This window comes from Heterocephalus glaber, unplaced genomic scaffold (assembly GCF_053883595.1).
Source record: "Heterocephalus glaber isolate CG9 unplaced genomic scaffold, H.glaber_assembly_v1.0 deba00001481, whole genome shotgun sequence".
Lineage (NCBI taxonomy): Eukaryota > Metazoa > Chordata > Mammalia > Rodentia > Bathyergidae > Heterocephalus > Heterocephalus glaber.
The window spans coordinates 31,525,373-31,552,867 of NW_028258317.1; the positions used below are offsets into that span (position 1 = coordinate 31,525,373).

General features: G+C 35.5%; 1 protein-coding gene and 1 pseudogene across 22 annotated transcripts in view; one reads left to right on the forward strand and one right to left on the reverse strand.

Moving 5' to 3' along the window:
* Window positions 1–27,495, reverse strand: part of Focad (focadhesin) — a 357,541-nt gene that overhangs the window by 114,782 nt on the left and 215,264 nt on the right. For all 22 annotated transcript variants that reach the window (XM_087183409.1, XM_087183408.1, XM_087183411.1 and 19 more), the window contains 4 exons: window positions 15,412–15,546; window positions 12,416–12,466; window positions 11,459–11,542; window positions 2,563–2,686 (listed from right to left, as the gene is read on the reverse strand). In XM_087183409.1, coding sequence (XP_087039535.1) covers window positions 2,563–2,686; window positions 11,459–11,542; window positions 12,416–12,466; window positions 15,412–15,546 — 394 coding nt within the window. The remainder of the gene's footprint in view (window positions 1–2,562; window positions 2,687–11,458; window positions 11,543–12,415; window positions 12,467–15,411; window positions 15,547–27,495) is intronic.
* On the forward strand, window positions 8,018–8,420 carry LOC147825888 (zinc finger protein 124 pseudogene; annotated as a pseudogene).

The following is a 27,495-nucleotide window of genomic DNA, read 5'->3' on the forward strand; positions in this document are numbered from 1 at the left end:
AACAGGGACCACGTCTGCACATGGACTAACCCAAAAATGGAAATTTGCCTCTTGCCAAGCAGCAAATTAGGGATTCTTAAAAAACTCCAGCCCAAAGAATATTTTAAATGAGGGTAAGATACCAGAAGTTTGAATGTAGCTAATACATAGAGTATCCTCTTTGCCTAGCTACTAAGCTAGCAACTGGAATTTTTTTTTGTATTAGAGGCTTGCCCTAGGGCAGAAATGGCAAACTTCTTAGAGCTTTCAAGGGCAGCACATGCGCCATAGGTTTGCCACGCAGGCTCTTTCCTACAGAGGACCAGTTAAGAATTAGAAAAGAAGCCGAAAATTTGTAAGACAAGGAGTGTCAGAAAAATATTTTAAACAACCCAGATGTCTTTCAGCAAGTGAGTATATAAACAAACTTCAGTACATCCATACGATGAAATATCACTGAGCAATTGAAACAAACAAACAAACCCCACCAATGATGTAGGCAACAATCTGGAAGGAGCTCGGGGACACTATGTTAAGTGAAACAAAGCTATCACCAAAAGTTTACATACTGAAAATAATTGGTAAAATCTAAGTAAGTCTCCAGGGCAGTTAATAATATTGTGCCAATGTCAATCCTCTATGGTTATCTGAGTGTTATCAGTAGGAACAGCTAGGTAAAAGATACGTGGGAACACTAAACTATTTTCACAGCTAATTAAAGTCTAAAAACATTTTGAAACAAAACTTAAAAAAAAAAAACCCAATACTAGTAATATCCTTATTAAGATTCATGCAAATTACTGGGTTTAAATTGATCTTTTGCTCATTGAAATTCATGCAAATTACTGGGTTTAAATTGATTTTTTGCTCATTGAAAAAGGAGTTAAGAGGAGAAAGGGGCCAGGGTTTTCTAGTTCCTCCAGTGTAAGTCACTTTCCTGCCTGTAATGACTAGCGATGAACACATATCATTTACTGTGTACGCTGTACTGTTGATATTCCTAAGGCCAGAACCATTGTCCTACCTTGTGTTTTATTCTCTAATCCTCAGAGGGAAAGGGAAGCACAGCAAAAGGAAAAACTCTGTCCATGGTGATGGTTTGCCAGACACTGTTAGCATGAAGACCACCCACCTGACTCCAATTACTGATTTTCAAACAACTACAGTTGCTGATCTCAGACCCTCTCTTCTTCTTAGGGAAAGGCGGTGGGAACCATCAAGTACAAACAATGCAAAAGAGTCAGCTGATGGCCACCACAGTGGAAGGACAGAAACAGATGCATCTCAGCAACCGCTTCTCTTATTCCTCAGATCTTCTCTTTCCCCTTCCCTTTCCAACACCGCAAGGCTGCAAAGCCCCAGAGGACTGTGACTCTAAGGCTGTTTCAAGATACAGAAGTCATGTTAGATGGTAAGGCCTTTCCTTCCTTGGACTCACTATTAGCCTCAGGAGAGGTCCTAAAGAGCTATGAGATAGGAAATGAGGAACAAGGAAACAGTGAACACATTTCTGTGGGTTGTTCTAAATGCCCTTGGTCTACACTGTATCATTCAGTTTGTTCTAATGAAAGGAGGCAGAACTGGGAATGGGGGATTTGCCTAGAAATAAACAATACATATTTGCTCAAGTTTCCAAGAGTCTTCAGATGAGATGAAACCGAAGGGGAAAAATACAAAAACCTCTAACATTATAGGCTAATCTGATGACTATTAAAAGATGACATTTATTTTTACTGAACTTCATTTTCAGAAATTAAGTTTATCTATCCATAAATATTCAGGTAGAATTAGAATAAAAAGTAAAATGCTCGATAATACTGAAAAGCTATTAATCACAACAGATTCCTTGCAGAATTTTATAATAATTTTTAATAACCAGAAAATAAAATTTAAAATAAAATAATGTAAATTCTAAGTCATAACCCACAAATTTCTCAACGGGACCATCTAGCATTTCTTGGGTAAAACAGAATAATAGAGGCAGGTGAATATTCTAAATATGACATCCATAGAGAACAATTACCATATTGTATGCAATGGAATAATTTTTTAAAAGCCAATGTTCCTATAAGCCTTACATCAAAACTGAATGGCCACACAATTTGATCCATTTTTTAAAGAGAATTTAAACATCGGTAGTATTGAACCATTATATTTTATTCTCCATAGAAAGAATGAATTTACAATGATGGAACTACGGAGTGAATCTCTAAAGAGTCTAATGGTCTAGCACTGAGCTATAGCTTAAAGATGATTAATCAAACCAGTCCAATGACCTAGAGTCATGCTGCAGGCTTGTCTTGTAGAATCATTCAGCTTTGGAAAGGAGTTTTAATTACCAATGAGAACAATTTCTTAAGCTAATTTCTAGTTCAATTCAAGTAATTTACCTGAGTCTAACATTTTGGGTGAGTTTGAATACCATACTACCTCAAGCCATACCTTGAACAGACAGGAGCATTTGATATTTCAATTAGAAAGTGAGCACTTACACTTAAACTACAGTGTGTGCACATCACAGAGGACAATCAGAGAAGAAATGCTAGGGAAATGCCAGCTTCCCTGCCACCACACAGAAGTCACCTGATAAAACCGAGGGAGCAGTAAGTGGCAAGAGTCTGAGATAACAAGAGCCAGGAACTGAAAGATCCACTTCTTCCTCTTCCTCTTCATCTGACTCATCAGTAATAGAGACTTCTGGTCTAATCTGAAATATAAGTGATAAGATTTTAGAGATGATACTAAAACACTACATAGAATCTTTGTCCTCCCATGTCAAGATTAAAACACTGTTAGACTCCATCATTCTATAATGTTAAAAAAACATAAAAATTAATATTTAAAAATCTATTCATGTACCAATTAATTACATGGTAGACTCTAGTCATCGTACTAGATATAATTCAGATCTCTTTAAAGTAATTCATTAAGAAAACCACCATAAGCCAGCATAAGCTATATTATAGAAAACTAATAAAATTCTATACCACCCAACAATAAAATGAAAACTCTGACATGTTTGATATATTAAATTTGTGGTTTATAATTAAATATTTGCCTTATCTGACAGCTTTATAAAATTTGTGATTCCAGCTACACTTCTATGACAAAGCTTAAAATCTTCCAGTGGAAATATAATAGAGATCAGCAAGTGATAAAGTGCTCTGGTTGATGTTTTCTTAGACATGATAGTTTGTTGCTACAGAATATAAAAGCCCTATACTCTGTAACTGGTAGCTATGCTTTCTTGTGTCTAATTTGCATTTTGAATATTTTGTGGTTGCTCTGTGATTAGTTAGGTTTGTGTGAACCAAAAATAAAAAATGTAAAGAGATTACCATTATTGTAGTTTCCACAAGATAGAACTGTTAAGCAATTAATTAAATTTTTAATACTTTCATTGACATACCATCATAATGCCCACATGGAGATAATTAAGCATTAGAGGAGGAAATCAAAATATATAAAAGTGGTTGCTATAACCATAAAGTGACAGAACCCAGTCATTTCCATTAGCCTGTCTCCTGGAGTTATTTTTAAAAATAATTAACAATTCTTGCAGATTGCCTTCATAGGTCCCCAAAGCACAATTTCATTTAGGAACTGCACTGAGTCAGGGTTCTTGAAGGGACATAAAGGAAAACAGAGAGGAGATGTTTCTCTTAAGTACAATAATCTCAGCTCTGATGAAGCCTTTCAGCCATAACTAGGGTTCTCTTCACTAGTAAAAGAAGAGTGAAAGCAACTTGGCCACCTGAGTACTTTCCAGGACAAGATTTAGTTGAGAGTCACTACTGAGTACCTAATGCTCAGAGCCCCACTCACAGAGCTAAGGACTAGATATCCTCCAGAGAGAGCATGTCAGCTTTCGTTCATAACACTGCACCCTAGAGATACTCTAGTGTATTTAACAAACTTTTGGGTTCTGACAAGCAGGCTTTCCCAAGTAGATCTGATTTTATATATAATTGTAATATACTAAGTTTGGTGTGATCAAGAATTGTCTTAGAGGGCTGAGGATTTAGTTCAGTGGTGCCGCCACCTGCCTCACAAGCGCAAGGTCCAGAGTTGGATCCTGAAAACCAAAAAAAAAAAAAAAAAAAAAAAAAATTGTCTTAGAGATTCTAACCAATGCAAGTGACCTAAAAAGTCCCTTAAAAAACCATTAGTTCTGTGCCTTGTTTCCTGACTTTCTGATGCATTACAGTACCTCTGAAAAACAGTAAAACAGAGTTACATATGGCCCAGTAATTCTACTCCTAGGTATATAACCAAGAGAAATGAAAATATATAATCACAAAAAAACTTGCAGAGAAATGTTCATAGCAGCACATACTCATAATAGCCCCAAAATGTAAGCAAATCCAAATGTTGATCAACTGATGAATGTATATACAAAATATGGTATATCCATACAATGGAATATAATTTGGCCATAAAAAGAAATAAAGCACAGATTATATGCTACATATGAAAGAACTCTGAGAATACTATGCTAAGTAAGGAAGCCAGTCACAAAAAGAACATATCCTGTAATCTTCTATTCGCAGGAAAGGTCCAGAATAGGCAAATGTATAGACAGAATGTAGATAAATGGTTGCTTAGGGCTCATGAAGGGGAAGGGTTAATGGGGATTGACTGCTAATAGTTTCTTTTAGGGGGAAAAATGTTCAGAACTTAAAATGTGATTGCTCTGTGATTAGCTGCACAATTCCTTGAATATAATTATAGCACTGAAATGTATACTTTAAATGGGTGATATGTATGGTATGTGACTTACATGTCAATAAAGCTGTTAAAAAAGAAATTAAAGAGATAGGTAAGAAGAGGGAGGGGAAAGACAGGAAGGAGGGAGAGGGGAGAAGGAGGAGGAGGGCAGAGGGGGAGAAGGAAGACAAACCACCCCCTTTGCTGCTACCTCCACCAGTGGGCCCTGAGAGTGGTGTGGCAACTACATTAAAGGAACAAATGTTTCCAGAATTATTTAGTATAAAGGGATATGATCTTCTACCCTGTCCAATTCTTCTGCTCAGTCAATCTAAATTACTTAAAATGAGTCGTAAGACTCAGGCCATCAACATTTTTTAAGAGCTACTAAAGAAAAAGTTACCTGGTTGGGGATAAAGAAAACTGATCCACTCCTTGATCTTAAAATGTCTAATTTCATTTTCATGTAACTGGATTCTGAAGAGGCCTCTACTGTTATCTGTTATTCTCCAATATGGATGAATTTTAACAAAAAATTACAGATGTACAGTAATTTAAATAGAAAGGATAAACTCTACATACTTATAATGGTCTGATCACCCCTTCAATTTTATTTTCTCAAAGGTGAACTGATTCCTTAGGACAAATTAGCACTTATTATTACTGGTTCCAGTACTTTTTTCTTCCTCCTCTGCTACCTCTTAAAAAATTATTTCTTCTAACTTTTCGATTATAACATCAGTCTTTTTCCTTGGTTTGTGTGCAATGATTGGATAAGTGCAATGTGAGTACAACTAGGGAGAATCAAGAAAATATATATGAAAAATTACCTGTTGATGTTTGAAAATTTTGGCAATTGTGTTACGTTAGCCACTAAAACATCCACAAAAAACTGTACATATATTCAAACATACACAACAAAGCCCTTCCAATTATAGCTAAGCTTTACTGAAAAAACTTAAATGGAAAGCCAAATATATGATGACAAATTACTTTTAAAATCTGCTTCAAATTGAATTAGCTTACAAAATGCCTCACTATGGAAAAAAAAAAAGCCTCACTATGGAAAAAAAAAAAGCCTCACTATGGATTCTGAGCCAGATAACCTTTCAACCACCTTTGTGTGTGTAGAGCCTATGAAAATCCAAGAGTCTTTGCATAGACAGAGGATTTTATTTTATTTTTTTATTTTTTTGGTAATGGGGATTGAACTCAGGACCTTGCTCTTGGGAGGCAGGTGGTGGAACCACTGAGCTAAATCCCTGGCCCTGACAGAGGATTTTAATTTGGAACATGTCAAGTATATGCATAAATTCAGTTAAAAAGAGAAACAGCTTCTGATGAATGCAGTGACATTCACTTAAATCAAAGCCAAATGGGTTACACCATGTTTATACTAACCCTGGATGCATAATGAGTTTTATATTTCTTCTAAAATTAACTCTGGAGGTCAAAAAAACAATCTATGTTAAGGTCTCTATAATAAAAAAGTTTAATTTTTAAAGAGCTGTATATTTTTAATGAATTCAAGTCAGAAACAAGAATCATTATCTTCTACCTAAACATTTATCCATTGCTGAATATTTTATCAGAAAAACAGTTCTGTACAGTTTTGTTTAATTGGATTTTCTTTTTCTATTTTGGAGTGAGAGGTGCTAAAGAAGGCCAAGGAGAATGGTAAATAGCTAAAAAGAAGAGAAGAAATAAAAGCTAAAAGAGAAAATCATTCTTGTCTATTTTTCTACATTATAATCAATATGCCCTCATAGAAGTCCCCCTGAATTTTTGAACCAACTTTAGATTTGCATTTTAAGTAATTAACAATGATACTGTTACAAACCAACAAAACATAGGCTTTCGCTCAACATTCCCAGTTCATGAAATAGGGTCTAGGACTTAGTATATATCCAATAAGTAATTAAACTAATACAAGTGTTAGTGTCCATTAGACCCACAGAACTTAATAAGGAACCTGTGGCAAGAATGAGTTAATGAATTTGGTATTCAAATCCCTCACTCATGTGATGTCTCAGTGAGCTGTACTATCCACTGATATTTTCCATCTTACTTTAAATGTTCTGTAATCTACCTTTATATCTTCCTTTTGATATGTTATTTCTTACTCCTTTGGTTCTACTTGTTAACTTTCAATTTATACAGTTTAATGTTTAGCAATCACCAAAAAATATTTCCTGAGTAAAATTTTTAAAATGTAATACTGACAGAGGTAGCTAAATTATAATTCACAAAGGTAGCCCCATTTATAAGGACACATTATATTTTTTTTAATAATTCTACTTGAAATTCACAATGGGCTCAAAAGTTTAGTTCATAAGTTGCCATAAATGGAGAAAATATCAATGCAATTTCACTGGAAAAGTAAAATCTTATGTCAATTTGCCCCTTGATGCAGAATGCATAATTTCTGACAACAAAGAAAAATCTTAGTTTTTACATTATAGAAGACTTTACTTGAAAGAGACTCTAGAAACATTTGAAAATACACTTTTATTAAAATGAGTCTTCATTTCATACCATTCCCATCACCTACAAAACAGAGGAGGAACACTGACCTGGTTGTATCCTTAGCCTTTTGGGAATTATTAAGGTTATGAACACAACGACCAGTTTGTATAAGTTTAATCTTTAGACATTCAAACAATCAAACTGAAAATAGTAATCAATAAAAAGAAGAATGCAGGGGGCAGTGTTACAAGCAATGCATCTCCATGAGGAGACAGGTCCTCTGTATCAGAAGCTGGGGTCAGAGTGGGGAAGAATTTCCCACCACTTACACCTCCTCCATGCAACCTCATCTTAGTATATTCACCATAGTGAAATGCTGTTGCTTTTGGGAGTGGCACATATCCCAGAAGGAGATTAAGGCACTGCCCCCCCCAAAATCAAAACATAGTAAAAAGGACATATAGCTTTCTTTATAGCTCTTTGCACACGGTGGTAAAGATCCAAAAGTGGAAAGAAATCCTAAATCTAAGTATATAATTACTAGTTATGTTGTAAAGTAAAAAATATTTATGGCTATTCAACTATTTATGGCTATAGAAGAGTTAGAGTAAGGAAGTACAATAGCTAACATTTGACTTAGTATATATAGCACTTAACCAAGTAAAACTGTTACAAACATTATATGAATATAATCCTATAGTCATAAAAATATAAGCATGTCAATATTTAAAGAGCACACAATAAGCAGTCAAGAGAATATAAGATTTTTTTTTTTGGTACCGGATATCAAACTCAGGACCTTGTGCATTCAAAGCAGGCGGTGGAGGTCATGGTGCCCAAGTGAGTGTCCCAAGTGGGGTGCTGAGAGCCCCCAGTGGGCTAGACCACCTTCTGTGACTTCTGCTGGCTGCAGGCTGCATGGGAAAGACTCCGGGGACCAGGAGCCACGCAATGGCGGTGGAACCACTGAGCTAAATCCTGGGCCCTCAATTGCTTTTCTGATGGATCGTAAATTTGCCTCTAAACCCATCTACATATATGTGTTTGAGGAGGCAGTGACTTTTGAGGATGTGGCTGTGAACTTCACCAGGGAGGATTGGGCTTTGCTGGATCCATCCCAAAAGAAGCTCTACAGAGATGTGATGTGGGAAACCTTTAGGAACCTGGCTGCCATAAGAAGAAACTCAGGTGACCGGCAGATTGAAGATGAGTACAAAACTTGCAGGAAAAGTCTAAGATTTTCCTCCATTCTTACAAAGAAAATTTAAGCACCAAGAACACTGATATTCACCAAAGCCTCATAGTGATCGTTTCTCCCGTGGTGAGGGGCACATGTTGGCATTGGTACTTCATACATCACAGACATGAAGTTCAAATATGCTGCTCATGAATAATGATTTTATGCATCTTAGAGACACTGAAGACAATAATGTCAATAAGTCTACTATATACTAACCTATAAAGCATTCCTATGTAAATACAATAGAATCAAAATTATTGCATGCATATTATCAGATCATAGGGCAATGACACTAGAAATGTCAAAAATGTATAGAAACTATGGGAACTTGAGAATATAATCTTCTATTAATGAGTCTCAGAACAAATTAAAGAAAACATGAGTTTCTAGAGTCCAGTTATAATACCTTTTGTAGGAAAATGGAAGCACCTTGAGACCATAATATTAAGTGAAGTAAATAAGACACACAAGCTTAAATAATACCTGGTTTCTCGTAAATGAGAACCACAATATATAACTGAAGTGCAGAATAAAAGATAGGCACTAGGACAAATCAAAATGAATGTTTGGCATGTGGGAAGTGAACTGAAAGATAGGAGGAAGGAAGGGAGGGAAATGAGATCGGAAAAGAGTGACAAATTGTGAAGTGCTATGTACATGCACCAAGTCCCTATCAAGAATGTGCTCATCATGTACTACAAACATACTGTAACTATATACAAAGAGGTCCAGTGGATTCAGGGAGGGGAGGGGAAAGGTTAAAACTGCATTACAAATTATGTACATGTACCAACTCCTCACCATACATGTAATCATCATGTATTACAAACTTGTACTACCAAGAAACAATTTAACAATTAAAAACATCGGACTTGGGCCGGAGATTTAGCTCAGTGGTTCTGCTGCCTGCTTTGCAAGTGCAAGGTCCCAAGTTCCATTCCGGGTACAAAAAAAAAAATCAGACTTGAAAGCTTAAATATCACATGGTCTGTCTTATATGAGTAACTAAAAATAAAAATAATAATACATAGTAGAAAACAAAGAGAAAGTTTTTTTTCCAGAGTTGGGGTCAAGAGATGGATAGAGGGAGAAAGATGGAGAAGTGGATGAAAAAAGATGAAGATGTGTTATATGTATGCACTGACTTTCCACGATGAATGTGATTATTATGTACTGTGAACATTTACTAATACAAATAAATAATAAAAAAAAGCAGGCAGTGGAACCACTGAGTTAAATCCCCAGCCCAAGAGAATATAAGATTTAATAAAAGCTATTGCTCCAGCTGGAATATTTCAGCAATAAAAATAAAGGTAGTTTTCATGTGATGATCTAAATAAGCAATTGCTTATTAAAAATAATCATATAAAGTTCTCTCTCGAAGTGCTACAGCTAATCTATTGGTAGGATTTTGCACACCAAATTTATATAACTTTTTTTTTCCTTTTTCTTTTCATAAGAAGCTATGGGTAATAATAGTCACTATAGTACAGCTTGAAATCACACCTTTTTAAAAAAATACATATATATCATAAAACAGATTTACTTCTGATTTGTAATCACTGCATGACAAGCTAGGAGATCTGTCGTTAATGAGCCCTCAATAGTACAGAAAGTCTTGTCTTTCATAGGATTTGGTTTTATTTAATGGCTCTAATTCAATTCAGTAAATAGTTTTCCACGTTCCTACTGACATCTCATCTCTGTATAAACTCAGTTCAGAAGAAATATCCAAACCTACACAAATGCCAAGAAATTCACACCAAACCTTATTGCCATTTGATCTCCAGGAGTTTCTAGCTAATTGCTACAGTTCATATCTAGATGTTCACCCAAAGCATCATACGGTCACAGGTGGCACTTTTCAGAGGCCACTGAATCTTGGGTGTGTGATACTGAGATTAAGGGTACCCTACCCTGGGTGTGGTTGGCGCCACACAAAGGGCAGGTAGCCTGGATGAAATATAAGGGGAGGTCTGGTTGCTGCTACTGCTACTTTGCTGCTTTGCTGCCTTCCTGCCTTCTGCGTGCCATGAACTGTTTCTCCTCTGTGATGCCCCTCTGCCATGCAATCCTGCCTTGGAGCCAGCCAACTATGGACTGAAACCTCTACAAAGTGAGAGCCAAATAAACCTTTCCTCTTTTAATTTGGGGTGTTGGGTATTTTGTCACAGCAATGGAAAAAGTAACTAAGATGGTAATGTTACATACAACTTCATATAACATATAGTTTGTCTTTATACTCTGAAGACATTCAATAAACTTCTATATGTATTTGAACTAGTAGGGACACTCATTTTGAAATTAGATACTGAATTTCTCTAATATGATCTAATAACTTAAAGCTAGTTATATTAGGTAGATGCCAGAAAAGGGTATAGGTTTAATTTAAAACTAAAATAAGCTTATTTTTAAAACTAAGATTGGCGTCATAGTATATGTTAATCCTTAAAGACAGTGACAGTTTCTTCATCCAGTTCTCCGGGGCTTACTGATCTATTTTCCCACACTATACTAATAAACAGCAGGTTTCTCATATAACATTATTTTGTTTTCTTTTTTCTTGGTACCAGGAATCAAACCCATGGCCTCATACATGCTACGCAAGTGGTCCACCACTGACTGAGCTATTCTCCCAACACAGGCACATTCATTTTTTTTAATCATGAATAAAGATTGTTGGCTATACAGATGGTAGAAAATCTTCGTCTACACAGGCCACACTTGGATTTGAAGTCCAAGATGATGTGGTGACTTGGCAACAAAGTGGTTCCTACAGTAGCACATATCTTCTCGACCTAGGTATCTATCAGTCACCTTTAGCAAACTTTACTTGCACCATAGCTGTCTTCCACTGGCTTCAAAGAGATTTAAATTCATTATCTATGAATCCTAAGACCTCTACCGTCTTCTACATATTAAACAAATGAATACAAATTTTTACCTCATATGGACAAAATATCTAGGGTTACACAGACTTTCATCAGGTAAGGATCTCCTAAGAGTGAGCATAAAGTCATAAAACAGCTAAATACAGAGATGGAATGAGAAAGCAGAATCGCCTACCTTTTCAGGAAGATGAAGGATGGTGTGTTCTCTTGTACTAAAGTGAGACAGAGATTTGTATGCAGCATTTGCTACAAGTGAGTCCTAGAGAGGGTAAAAGAAAAGGAGATAAACAAATTAAAAGTATATTAAACCTCAGATCTGGAAGAGGAAAGAAAATCTTCCCTCACCAGCCCCAAGGTTCTATACTCAATACTCTTTGGAAATGGCATTCAAGTCTTGTTTAAGCCAAAAAGACATTTACTACAAATTTTAGAACAAAAATCAAGGAGCTTTATCCCCACTTGAAAAGAGTAAAGTAAAAAGGCCTGAAGAGAGAAGTAAGGACAACTAGGAAAAATTCTCAGCCAAAAACATCTTTATGGAGAATATGCCCCAAATAAAAAGAGATAAAAAACAGCATTGGGAAAAAAGGTCAGAGATACCACATCTTGATCATGATTTGGACTTTAAACACAACACAATTCATAATTGCTCAGGATACTATGAAGTAATAGGGTTTAGTGGAAGGACCGTGAGGATTTAGACCTGCACAAGTCTGGGACTGGATTCTGGTTCTCTACCCACTAAGAGGGCAAGTCAACCCTTTGGATTCTAAGCTGATCCACTCACAAGTCAGGTATAGCAGCACCAACACTGTCCTCTTTATACTCATGATTAGAAATGACAGCACAAGCCTTGACTGGACTATTTGTTGGCAGGGAAGTGACCATATAAATTTAGAGATATTGTCAGCATTCCTTCTTCACATCTGTCAGATTACCCCCACTCCATGAAGGATTATGGTGAAAATGTAGGATAAATTGAGAATAACTTTTATAAAAATCTAAAGTTATGCATTTTGTTTAGCCAAGAAGCCATCATTGTAAGACAGAACTTTTTTTTATTCTAAGTGTCTTATTTTATGATTCTTTCCCCAACTTTCTTCTGATTTACTGACACCCCCTGGGGTAGTACCTTGTTTTGAGTGTGAGTCCAGAGGAAGCTGAGAACTTGAACTTTAAATTTCTGAAAAAACAGGAAACACAAGAAAAAAAGTTTTAAGACAAAGTAAAACTGAGAATAAGAAGTCTGTAGGAGTAAACAATAAAAATCAAATTACTTTTAAGGTTATGTCAGTATTAACTCAGTCTAGCTTCCTACCCAGAAGAGAGCTTACCAGCCATATGTCGTGTGGCACACTGTATCATCTAGTATGATTTACTACAATGTTACAATGTACACTCCTCGGGGCAGTGACCCTGTCTTTCTTCACTTTAAACGTGCAGAACCCAAAGCCCAGAACAGCTCCATAAAAACTGCAAATATTCAATAAATAACTGAGTATAAAAGGCATTTGTCTTCCAAGACTCAGTGACTTCATTTTGGTCATTTCTTGTCATTTCTCGCCCTTCTAAATCATGTATGATTCCTCTGTATCTTTTTGCCTTTGTATATCCTAATCTTCAACTTCAATAGAAAGCAGCATGACAATAATTTTTCAAGATTCCTCCTAAAAGTGTGTTTCACTTCTACCACACTCATGGAGCTTTAATTAACTGTACCCATCAAATGTTATAATTACCATTGCTCACATCTATCTCCTTTACCAACCTTTGAACCTCTGAAAGTTCTCAACGTGGTATCATAAGAAAGTACACAGAATACGCTAGAAAGTCCTGGGTTCAGGCACCAGCTTTCACTTAGTCACTACAATTCTGGTTAAGTTACTTGCCTGACAGATTAGATATCCAATCACTATTAGTTTAATAAATGTATAGACCTTCAAAGACCTTAATAATATTTTTAGCTATAAAAGAAAACACTTTTTAAAAACTTCCCATTAGATTTTAGAACTAATCGATGTAAACTAACTAGAAAAGTATTGGAAATTTAACAGGAATTCAGGGCCGGGGATTTAGCTCAGTGGTTCTGCTGCCTGCCTCGCAAGTGCAAGGTCCTGAGTTCGATCCCCAGTACCAAAAAAAAAAAAAAAAAATAGGAATTCAAAAAATAGTATATATATTACGGATTAGTATTTCCAGGGCCTAGTACAGTTCTCATTAATGTATTCAGAGTCAATGAATAAATACACCAGATACAGTCCAAAGCAATTCAAAAAATTAAACTATAATTGAATCATGGGTGCCATTTTCAACAAGTTATTGGTTATTTTAAATTTAGAGGTGAAAAAGATGTCTAGACAGAGAGAATAACATGAACGAAAAAAAAGAAACAGAAAAGTTTGAAGGAACACAGAGAAATGACAAGTGATTTCATTCTTCTTAAATGCAGGGTGCAGGTTGATAGAGTACATGTTATATACAGGATACTGACTCATTTTAGTTGAATATGAGGCACTCATGTGTCTAGGACTAGAAATGCTTTGGGAAAACTTAGTTCAATTCTGGCTGATATCTAAGTAAGTTCTCAGCAGTTAAAAAAAAAACAAATTATCTAAACACAGATAAGAAGAGAGGGAAGGATAGAAGGGCACACTGAAGGACAGGGATACAGAGAGAAGTCCAGACAGCAGGGTGGAAAGAAGAAAGAAAAAAGAGGGAAAGTCTTTCCTTCAATACTTCTTCACTTCTGCTTCTACAGGGACTATCACTGAAGCAACGCCCCCCTACTTGACTGGGAATTCAGAGATGGATAAAACTGTCTCAAAGCAGTCTGTCTGAACAACAGAGGAGGCTTAATAACACATAAGCCTGAAAGTCAACCAAAGGAATGCAAAATTTGAAAAAAGAAAAATCTAGTCCAAAAGACAATTCATACCCATTGATAAGCAAATGTAAGAAACTAACACAAAAACTACAGGTACTTCAGAAATTAACTTGTAGCAAAGTCTGAACAAGTAAAAGTACAAGCAAAACAAAGGTATGATTTCCGCTCTTAAAGACAGAATATAAATTACACACGATATGCTCTACCTTGAGTTTTTGTCTTAGCTCCTTATCAGTAAGCCTGCAGGTTCTCTGACAAGAATCCATGACTTACGGCCATAAAAATAAAAACCCTGTAAGTGAACAGTATACTCTAGGAGTCACAAATGGATTATTTTTTTAATACCCTAAAAGAGAATAAATTCAAAATAGTTTTATTGGTTTAGTCATTTATTCAGTAATTACTTATCAAATACATATTGTGTGTCAAACACTGTACTATATATTTAACCTCAGAAAAGACAAATTTGAACTTATTCACTATTAAGCATCAGAATTAGAAAAATATTTTCCTATAATTCTTTCCAATCACATGATCTAAAACATACAAAGAACTATTACTAGAATCTTATGATGTGATAGTTTGTCAAAGGCTGTAAAGCGCTAAAACTAAAGGTTCAGCAAGACTGCAAGTGAAAATAAGTTGCTGCTTTATGCAGGAAAAGGAACAAAGGTGCAAGTAAAAGAGAATATAGCTTCCAAAAGTATAGAGACATAAATGTCATTTGCTATCCTCTGACCCATTTCACTCCAAGAAGAGATAATGCAGAAAATGTTATGTAGCAATATATGAATCTATAGCAATGAGTCTCCCATAGCGTTTCAATTTGACATTGAACTGACACCAAGTAATTCATAAAATTGGAAGAACTTACCCTGCCTTTATTAAAGTCTTTGTGACCTATATTTTAGACCTTAAAACATTAACAAAATGATTCTGTTCGTCTTACAAACTCTTATTATTTTAGAAAAACTTTTTTAAACATACATTTTTAAATCTTGACTATATTGTCGTAATAAAAAATTGGTATCCTTTATGTTCATAAGTCATAAAGACTCAGAACCCATAAGGGTATATATCTTCCTACTAGCAGTTCATAAAAATATTAACATGTTCTCAGAACAAAAAATGCTAAAGAATTTCTGTCAAACAAAAGCTCATAAATGTTTATTCCAAAAGTAGTTGTGATGTCACACATCTTTCTAATGTAAAGACTGGCAATTTGTTAAGCTCCAAATACATACCTCATATTCAGCTGTATTGACAGTCAAAGAAGGAACCAGAGAAAACAGCTCACTCAGGGTTTTCAAAATGAGAGGTCTTGTGTCACAACCCAACTTTGGCGAGAGAGCATTCCAAGTAGAACGAATGCAAACGACCTGGGAAACAAATGTAAAATTCAGTATCTGGGCTGGGGATTTAGCTCAGTGGTTCTGCCGCCTGCCCCCCAAGCACAAGAACTCAAGTTTGATCCCCGGTACCCCCCCAAAAAATCAATATCTAACAAAATCCCAACTCACATAAAGCCATCAGTTCAGAGTACTGTATTTTATCAGGAAACAAAAAAACATGGACAATCTGAGAAATTAAGTGTTAGTAAGGCACTATCTCTAAAAACATAATTTTAAACCAACATATTTCAAATTATCAATTGTAATTTGATATAGCAAGAAAAGGTCCAAAGGGGTAGGGGAAGTGGGAGGGGAAGGGGAAAGGCAAGAAGGGAAAGGAAAAATTATGAGAAAAGACAAAACTGGAAACAAAGTCTATGTAAATAGAGAAGGGTGGAGGGAGTGAAGGGCACACAGGTAATGGGGGAAAAATAAGAACCAAGATACATCATGTACAGGTACAAGCACCCAATGATAAATGTAAAGGTATTGTATACCTAAAATATACCAATAAAAGAATTTAAGCAAAAAACAAAAAGAAAAACATAGATCCCTTGGAATTATATGTACTTTTGAGTCTCCTTAAAAGTTATTCATTGACTTGTGCAGAACTTGACAGATTTTATTCATAAGATATGTAAACCGAAAATTCTAAGAAACTCAAACAGTAAAGCACTTTGCCATTTGCCTAAAACTGAGTTCCTGTCAGCAGCAAAATAACTGGATTTAAAACCATCTTGAGTCACTTGATAATACTGTGTGAGTCCCAGATTTGAACAAAGTTTTTATAACATAATTTACATCTTTGCATTAAATAAGAATGCAGAACACAAAAGATAGTTTATAAGCAAGTGGAAAACAGGTTGACAATTCTCAGTTTGGTACAGATGGTACCAATTGAACAATAAAAGGATTTTCTAGGGTAAAAAAAAAATTTTTTTTAACCAACATAAACTGTTGATGATCCAGCCTGTTACACACAATTGCTTTTTTACTACTGTTTTGGTTACTCAAGTAACAACTTTCACTCTCTCTTCCTCTCACCCCAACCCTGTTGCCACATACATGCTTTACACACACACACACACACACACACACACACTGTTAACTCCAGATTAGCTAGACATATATTGTTGAAGAACCATTCCTTGAAACAAATAAGGTGGTCAGGTAACACCAGGACATTTCTAAAGTCACTTCTTAAAGGTTTCCAGCTCTGCTGAAATTATGTTATCATCGAGAAAACTGGGTGTTAATATACATAAATAAAGTATTCTCAATCAAATCATCTTACAAGCTTTTAAAGATCAGATTTTTAAGAGGCTGTTAAATGTTAATATAAATTTAAAGCCCAACAAAAATGTTATGTCATTTTCAACCTGAACCAATTTCCTGAAACCAGTATTTTTAGTCATTTCAATATCTAGTTTTATGGAAACTCAAATGTCTTTCTTAAATCCAATTACAGCAAATGGGGTTTTTTTTCAGTGAGATATTTTATTAAAATTTTAGAACTCAGACAGGAAGAATGCCAACACAGACCAATTAGATAGAGTTTAAACAGGATTAATCTTTCTAGAATACTCAAATCTTTTTTTTTAGGTACCAGAGATCGAACTTGGGTCCTTCTGCTTGCGAGGCAGGCGGCGGAACCACTGAGGTAATTCCCCCCTGGCCCAAATGTTTGGTTTTTTTGTTTGTTTCTTTTTGTTTTTGTTTTGGTACCGGGGATCGAACTTGGGTCCTTGCACTTCCAAGGCAGGCAGCGGAACCATTGAGCTAAATCCCCAGCTAGAATACTCAAATCTTTTAAGGGGCAACTACTACACAATTTATCTCTATCTACAAACATAAATTATTTAGGAAAACTACATGAGGTAGTAAGTGAAAAGATGTCAAAGATAAATGAATAGTATATACTTAAAGGATGTAGATGTAAGAAGATACTCAAGGGAAAAGACAGCAGAAAGAGTATCTTCCAGAAAACTCAGATTCAGTGTTTTTGCTTTTATTTTCTACCTTCCATGAAATAGCACAGAAATAAATACTCTTTAGTTTGGAATCCACTATGTGATTTGAACTCAAGTAATATTCATTGAGGGCACTAGGCCAAGCATGGGAGTAGGCACATTTAGACAAAGAAATGACTCTGATATTACAAATTATCGGGGCTTGAAATTTTTTTTTAAATCCTTAAAAGCTACCAATTCAGCACCAGGTACATACCCAGAGTGGTAGACAGTACTAAAAAGAACAATAAAATACAAAATGTAAGCTAACTCTGAAGAACTTATCAGAAAGGAAAAGAAATATATGTCATTCTAAACTATATAAATTAATTTGAATCATTTTAATAGAAAATAGTTTCAAGAAGAACCTAGGGAAAAATGAAGTTCCAGTGAGTAGGAGTCATCAGGGAGGGAGGGTATCAAGAGGAGGGAGCTGAAGACAGGATGGATAGAAATGGTATGTAAACATACCATAATGGCCTGGAATAAGTCAGCCAAGCACATGAATGAATGAATAAATGAATGAGTACTGTAGCCACAGAAGGCAACAGTATTTAGGGGGCAAAGCTTGGTATTCAAAATACCTAGAATAACAAAGCAGTTTAGACTACCATCAAAAAAGAAAAAGTACTTCTAGAGATTTCTGAGTTGAGGAACACACAAAATGAAAAGCTACACCTGAAAGAGTCTTGCACTAATTTTATAGACAAAGTTAAAGCACTCTTTCCTTTCCTCACACATATTTCTATTCCTCTATTCTAGTCCCTAACATATAAATAGTCCCTAAAGTTTTCCCAAAATCTTATGCTCACTAAACTCACTAATGCCTCCTGCTTACTACTCACTTTAAATACCTACTTAATTCCAACCTATGCTGTTTCAAGACCTAGTTTGAGCTTCCTAATTAATTGTGCTTCCTCAATTAAGTTTTGTCTTAAAAGGAGTCTTCATTTTATGCTTTTTTTCCAACTTTTAACACTTAAAACTCTGTGCCATCCAATTTAGCATTTAATTACATACTGTCTGCTATTGTTCACTATTTTCATGTATGGAAATTATCTCAACTAGATATTAAGTTCTTAAAAGACAATGACCACGTCTTCCAATTCTTGTTCCTCATTCACCTCACAGAGTAATAAGTACATAAGAAATTATCTATATTCATCAAGTACTGAAGGCACAAGAATACTGAGGAATGGAAAAATCTGAAGTAGAGAATAACAGAACTGTAACAGAAAGTTACAGAATGTACTGGGAAATGAGATGGCTGGGCCTAGAGGTTGGGGCAAATGGTGGCAACACACACAAAAAAGGCAGGAAACTGGAAGGAGCAAGTTGGTAAGAGATGGGAAATGGAGCAGTTGAGTTCTGTTCAAGATATGTTTAATTGGAGTTATAAGAGATCAAAAAGAAAAATATCCCACAGAAGGAAAAAAGACAACAACTTGGATGTGAAGTTCGCCGAAATAGTTTTGTCAAGATCCCATGTGGAAGTGTGCTTCACACTGTCACAAACATTCAGATGCACATGGTGAAGATCTTTGGCAAAAAGTAGAGAGTATGAAAAAATTTTAAATTTTTTTTAAAAAGTCATAGAAATCATTGGCCCAACTGATAGTAAGTTACCCTAAATACAGTTGATGTAAGAGTTACAAAACATAGAAAACAAGTTCAAAGTCATTGCTGTAGTTTAGATCTTAAATGTTCCCCAGAGGCCCACAAGCTAAAGAATTAGTCCCCAAACTGGTGCTGTTAGGAAGTGGTGTAAATTTTAAGAGCTGGGGCCTAGTTGGGGTTTTAGGTTACTGAAGTGTGCCCTGGAAGGGGATTGTGGGGCCCTGGTCTCTTCTTCCTTTGCTCTTTAGCTTCCTCCATGGGTTGATAAGGCTTACTTCATCACATGCTCCCTGTCATGATGCACTGCTTCGCCCCAGGCTCAGAAGCAAAAAGATCAGTTGATTAGGAACTTAACCAATAGTGTGAGCCAAATGAACCTTAGCTCTTTATAAGTGATTTATCTCTGATATCTGTTAGAGTAATAGACAGCTGACTAACAGAGCCAAATAGCATTGAACAGTATCAATATTTGCAAAAGGAGTTTAATTTTTAAATGACCCTTGAAGAAATAGTTGGTTCCAGGGCTGGGACAGAGAAAGTACAATTCTGGAACATCATACTGTGCTTGAAAGTAAGGGGTGCTCAAGGAAGGATGTGGTCTTGAGAGAGAGCAGTGGCCAACCCGAAAGAGTTCCAACAGACAATGCTTGAGTGGTTTCAATAACAAACATTTATTTAACTATTTCACCCAGCCCGAATAACAAACATTAACAGTGGTAATTAGCTCATAATTTGCCCCACAAAATAAATACCTATAACTCCATAACATACATAGTTAAAAACATATATGAGGGGTCTGGGGATTTAGCTTAGTGGTTTCGCCGCCTGCTGTGCAAGCGCAAGGACCTGAGTTCGATCCCCAATACAAAAAAAAAAAACATATATGAGGGAGGAGTTTTTCCTTATGAAAGAACTCAAATCAATAAATCTAGAAGCAATAAGGTAATTATCATCCAACAAATACCACCAGCATCATTCCTGTGTGCAAGATCTAGTCACAGGTGCTGAAAAGGAGTGGGCAAAAGTTTAAGGACAAACAGAGGAATTGCATGGTTTCAAAGTGTCCCCAGAGAAATTTATTAGTTATAAAAGAAAAAATGGTGACTTTGTAGCAGAGAAATCCCATATAAATCACCTTAACCAAGTGATCCAGGTTAATATCAACAGCAATAAAACATATTAATGTCATGTCCTCCTTGATATGATATACTGAGAAAGGCTTATTTCTCCTGAAGTATTCTAGCCAAAACTGAGGAACCTCAATCTAATCATAAGAAATCATTACATACACTTAAATTGAGGATAATTTTATAAAATAACTGACCAAGGCTCTTTAGAAAGTATCAGAATCATGAAAGCCAAGGACACTGAGGAAATGATACAGATTGAAAGCAAGGAAATATGACACTTAAATTTAATGTGGGATCTTGGATTGGACCCTGGAACAAATAAGAAGCACCTTAGCGAGAAAACTGCTAATTACAAATAAAGTCTATAATTTAGTTAATATCACTGTGCCAATGTTAACTTCTTAGTTTTGATAGCCGTTCTCTAGTTATGTGAAATGTTCACATTAGGGGAAGCTGAGTGAAAAACACACAAGATGTGCATACTTTTAAAATTTGTTTTAATAAAAGCCTTTTTGAGATATAATTTCTATTATCACACAATTTCCCAAGTGAAGTGCACAATTTAATGGTTTTTTTCACTCACAAAGTTGTATAACTACCTCAATTAATTTTTTAATATCTTTATCAACCCCCCCAAAAATCTATACAGTATTCAAAAAGAAAAAAAAAACTATATCCATTACTCTCCAATCCCTTTCCTTCCTTCCAGTCTTCACTATCCTATGCAACCAGAAATTTTTCTATCCCTATAAATTTGCCTATTCTGGAGCTTTCCTATAAACAGTATCATATAGTATGTAGTCTTTTATCACTTGGCATATTGTTTTCCAGAATCATTTATGTTTTGGTATGTATGAGTACTTATTTATTGCTGAATATTATTCCATTCTATTCTGCATCTTTCTGTACTGTTTCTTGAATTTTTCTGTATGTTTAAAGTCATATCAAAATAATAGGTTAAACGCCAGGTGTGGTGGCGCATGGTGCCACTTGAGAGGCTGAGGCAGGAAGATTACCACTTAACTCAAGGACAGGCTGAGCTACATAGTGAGTTTAAGCCCAGCCTGGACTATATAGCAAGACCCTCTCTCAAAATAGGAAAAACAAAAAAAGCAATAGAAAATAATGTCTTAAAATTTTCCAGAATCAATAAAAGGCATAAATCTGGACTTGAAGAGTAAAAAAAAAGGGGGTGTGTGTGTGTTTATAAATACATTGCTATGGACTGAAAAAAAAAAAGAGATAATCTTCAAAGCTAAAACTGAGAAAACACAGACTACCTGTCAAGGAATAATTTAGAATAACAACAGACTTGGGGCTGGGGATTTAGCTCAGTGGTGGCGCCACCTGCCTCTCAAGAGCAACGTCCCAAGTTTGATATCCGGTACCAAAAAAAAAAAAAGAGCATAGAACAACAACAGACTTCAAAATTAATAAGACCAGAAGACCGTGCAATAAGATCTTAAAGTGCTCAGGAAAATGCTGGCCTACGATATTAAATACACTGTTCAAGAGTAAAGCCAGAACAAGCAAACAATGAATATATATCATAATACAAGGAAAAAATCTAGAAATTACACAAAAATAGCATATTAATATTTTCTTACAAATGACTCAATAGCTTGCTAACTTTGTCTAATTTTGGAGAAATTCAACCCATTCTAAGTACTTACATTACGCACAGTTCATTGCTCCAGGAGAGTGATACGTTTTCTATTTTATTCTTCCAGAAGAATCTTGGCAACATTACCCAGTATAGCTTAAGAAGACCCTACATGGTGTGATATACAGTACTGGGAAGAACACAAGATTGGAGTCAGAATTCCAGATTCTCCCATTTGGTAGCCGTGTGACTATGGCAAAGTTGTCAATCTCCCTCAGTCTGTTTTCCCAGCTACAAAATGGAAATAGTGCTAGTAACACCTGCTCTGGGTATGGCATGAGATTCAGAGAAAAGGCCATATGGAAACAATTGTATGCAAGTGTGCTTTATCCACTGAAAAAGATAGTTATTGCTGTTATAATCACTGAGGAAAAAAAAATAACAAATCCCAGAAGAATCAGAGCTTTTGCTTCTAATTCCTTTGCTATAAAAATGACTCTATTCTTTCACAGAGAAACAGATAGCTATCTCCTAATTTTACCTTCAACAGCTATTTCTAGAAATTCCTGAGAACAGCCTATTTCTTTTGTCCTGATTCTTTACTCCAACAGGGGGAACGCTTTATAAAAACCTTTAGGCTATGAAAACTGCCTTATTTGCCCTTTTCATAATGAAAGTAAAAGAAACTGCCTTCACAATTAAAGGATTCAAGTCATCATCATGCAGTACAACTCTCTTAAGGTACTTCAGTACACACAATTCATAAAACAGGATGCTTCTGATACCAAAATACAATAATAGGGGCTAAGAGGGAGTTTTAAAAGACACCATCAATGGAACAGAAACAATGGGAAAAATAACATTCTTTCTTATCCTAATAATATGAGGTTAAAGGTTAGAAGTATTAAAAGTGACTAGCACAGATTTAAGCAATTTCACAGTCTTGTAATGTCTGTATCTAGTTATTATGAAGGCAGTGTTTAGGAAAAAAATAATTAAGTATAAATATTGAATTTTTAAAAAGTTCTTTATAATCTAAACGGAAGTAATTCTGAGGATTTCTATTATAGTTGCTTATTTGTTCTGTTCGTGGCAAAGAATGTTAAAGACACATATTTAAATCCCAAATTATGGCTTGGTAATCAAACTATTTGTACTTATGGTAATAATTCTGAATATCACCACATTTTTCCAATAGGAGGAGAAGACTTTTTATTTTGTATTTCTGAGAAACTATTTGGCAGTTTGTAATGCATACTTATAATTCTGATATCTGAATAAAAGAGACTTACAATTGTGTAAGTGACATGAGTAAAAACAGAGAGCACTTATTAGACAGACTGATCTAGACTATCAAGCACTTTGAGCAACTCAGTTGCCAGGGATGGTAGGTTTTTCATTTCCCCTAGGGAGAAGTTGCAGGTTCCCTGAGATACCTCCCTACAGGAAACAGTATCTTCCAATGCAAACTCCATTGATTTCTCTGCAGGAACAGAAAAAAGACACAAAGAGCTCCCTACAGAGACACTCACTTTTTAGTTTTGCAACATTCCATCTGGATTAATTATCTGTTTCTTGGTGGACATTCTTTTCATATAAAGTAGCAAATCCATAGTAAAAAATATATCAAAAACATCCTTTGACAAAAAATTGATTAGAGTTTTATTCCCCTCAAAGACTCAAAGGGGCATTAAAAAGGAAAAGGCCAACTCTTCCTTTTCCTGTAAATGGAGGTTAGATTCCAAGATGATACAGGAAAATAACAGAAATGCCATCAACATAGCTTAAGACTCAAAACACCAAACTGCTAGAAGAGTTCAATAGATAAAAACAAAGCAAACTAAGGGTCTACAAGAGTAAAATACCATCCATCTAAGTTTTAGAAAGGGCTAAGAGATTGAGAAATATGGTTTATGCTGTTCAATATTGAAAAATGAACATGTATATAAAAATAATTGATGAACTAAGCAGTCACTTCAGAGGCTCTATAAACACTTTAAGAGCAATTTTAAACTACAAAGATAAAGATTTAAGAATACCTATTAAGTTTGGTCCTCTTTAAAAGATGAAGTTCCACAAGTATATCTCTAAGTAACCAATGTTGAAACTTAATTTTATTATATGTCCAATGAAAATGATTCTTCCTCCACTCCCCCCATCTATCCACAGATTTAAGGATAACAATAATAAAAATTAGTCTTCCAGGCCTGACTGGCTTACACAGATGCTACGTACCACTCCCTAATAACAAGGCGGAAACATATCTGTGGCTCTTTCCGTAAAAACAAACAAAGTCCCTTTTAGGAAAACCAAAACTAAAGACAAAATCTATAATCTACAAGTTTAAGAAAGAAAACAATTACCAGAGCTTCTTTAGGAATTATACTTTATTCTTCAGTGTTAGAAATCCAGAGAATCCCACAAAAATGTTTTCCCCAAAGGAGCTCTAAGTAATAAAAACAAGGTTTCACCCATCCACACAAATGTAGCATCTAGCATAGTGCTTGGGCATATGAAAGCACTCCCACAAAACAAATTTGAATGAATGAATGAAACCAACTAGCACAGGGCTTGGCATATTTTCTGTTAAGGGGCAGGTAATATTTTAGATTCAGAGGACCACACAATCTCAGTTATAACTACTAGCCTCTGCCACTAAAGCACGAAAGCAGCCTTCTGTTTACAATATAGACAAATAGACATGTCAGTGTTCCAATAAAAAACTGTATTTACAAAAACAATGGATTGTAGTGGCCCAGCCAGCTACTGTTTATTTGCTAACCCCTGGAACTAGAATTTTTAACTAGATAAAATTTAGCAATTAAGTTAGACCAAAGCTTCTTCAACTTTAAAGTGCATATGAATCTCTTGTAGAGAAGGGATCTTATTGTAAAAGATTTCCATTCAGTATGTCTAGAGCAGAGGCTAAGATTCCTTATTTCTAAGAAGCTCTCAAGTGACATAAAAGTTGCTGGTTAGAAAACCAAACTCTGAGTTATAACTTATTAAATTGCATTAGTGAATTTACCTTTGATTTTCAAAACAATTAGTAAATTATGAGTAGCTCTGGGTTTTACTGGAATAGTTCCAATATCAGGAATTTTCATATGTTGCCCCTATAAAGCAGACAAACTGACAATGAATTCCAAAGTTCAACTTTCCATGCTACTCTTCCACTTAAAAGAGGCACAAAGATAATGTCAGAGCATTAGAAACAGGACATCATATTTCCTAATCCTTTTCATTACCTAAAGAAGTCTACATTGCAATTGACTAGAGGATCTCAGAAAAAATACATGTGTACTACAACAGTGGTTAAGGAACCTTTCAAAAAAATAGTCTGCAACTGTTGGGGACAGGAGAGGATAGACTGATTTCTAAGAGTCCAGCTGCCACTGATACAGGGTCTGATACAGGAGATGAAATATGAAAATATTGTATCTCTCAACCCATTAGATGTCTGATATGCTAAGCATTCTCTAAAAATCAAACAACGAATTCTAGAAAGAATGGAGGTTAAGAGTAGGAAAATATTTATTGAGAGGACAGCTCCAGAGAGACAGGAGGGGACCTGAATGGGTACCCAGGGGACCCCACTTCACAGACATGTTTTATAGGGCAAAACTCATGTGGCTACAACCAATAAGGTTACAAGTATAGTCACTGAGGTAATAGTGGTCCAATTGGGAAACAAGTCACGTAACAAGGGTACATGGAAAGAACAAGGATTTCTTCTAGGAAATGATGGTTCCAGAGGTCTCTGGTCACCCCCAGGGTGACTGATGTCTAGCTTGACTTCATTAGGCCTGGTGTTTGTCCTTTGAGGAAGTATACAAGCCTGGTCATCTTGTCATTAGCTTGAGGCCTGGTCTCCAGCAGATGTGTCTCCAGCCACAACTGTGATGTGTTTTACCTTTGTCCTGACTCTCTTGAGAGCCTAGCCCTATCTGACTGCCTGTAATAGTTCTAGCTGACTTAGCAGTCTATAATACCACAAGAAAGACTATCAAAAAGATAAAGAAACAAAGGACATGAAGAAGAAATGTTAGCAAAGTAAAAAAACCAAGAAAGCAGAGAAGCCTGGAGTCTGGGAGGGGAAGGAGACATCCATGGCTCTTTTCAGCCAGGAAAAATGAAAAAACAAAAATGAGAATAGTTCATTGGCTTTGCCATTAATAAAATCCTTTCTTACTTTTCCATCTACTTTTGTTTTAAACTATTGCCTATTTTAAAAAAATAAGAGTATAGAAAAGCACTGCTTTTTACCCCCCAAGCTTTCAAATCTAATTGTCCATTTGCATCAGATATGCAAATCTTAAATAATAAAGGCCCTGCAGGGCCAGGGGTTTTAGGTCAGTGGCACTGGGCCTGCCTCGCAAGCGCAAGGTCCTGAGTTCGATCCCCAGCACCAAAAATAAAAATAAAAATAAAGGCCCTGCAAAAATTACGACATAAAACTATTCTCCCAGTGTGGCCTATAAAAAAAAATAATAATGACAAAAAATAACTTAAGTATTCCACAACAGGAAATTCATTAACTACATTACAGCCACGTGTTCACTCGATTAGATGCCAAAAGTGGATTATGAACATGACATGGTGTCCAATATAAACAGCTGGCTGAAAAAAAAAGATTTGGTACTGGGGATCGAACTCGGGACCTTGCGTTTTGAAAAAAAAAGATTACATAAGAATACATGTAGTATAATCCTTTTTTCATTATACATACACAGTGGTTATCTCTGTCCTATAGGTGATTTTTAATCTGCTTTTCTTCGCCCATATCTTCACTTTCCTACCATATGCGTAAAACGTTTTACCACAGTAGTACATGCCTTTTAAATAACCCATTTCCTTTAAAGTAAAAAAATACTTTAAAGGAAATATATACTCCTTTTATTACTTTAATTCTTAATCATTTTTTCTATAATTTTATTTGGTTCTCTACTTCCATTTATCTTACAAAAGGCTTTGCTTTCAAGTGATATCTAAATTTATTTTTTAAATGACATTTGGTGAAACAATCATTCTTCTTTTCAAAAGAACTGAGGTTGATGATTTTTTTCTATCAATCTACCTAAGTTTTCTTTTACAGGGAAAGAGAAAGTTTACTAAAGCTATTCTTATTTTACAAAAGAGACAAATCTCTTCTACTATGCATGGGAAACCTGATGGAATTATGAGGACAGTAGTGGCAAACCTACAGCATGGGTGCTATTGTGTTTTTCTTTTAAGACAAAAGATGTTTTTGGATGAGTTGTTTTTTCTAAACTAAACCCTCAGTACTCAGGTGTTGCAGTTGGCACTTTGTGATAAATAAGTGGGTTTTGGGTTGTAGTTTGGCACTTGGTCTCTAAAAGGTTCGTCATCACCCTCCTAGGACATTTTATACCCTCTTATCGACTGGCCTGATTCTTGCTCCTCCTTCCCCAAAGCATAAGCCGAGAATTAGCAACTCTTCCAGTCATTTCAACTAAATGTCTAGTGATGACTATACAATGCGTAAACACATATGAGGAAAACACTGCACAACAAAAGTAAGCAGATAAACTAAAGAACTCCCCGTAGGGCCACAAAG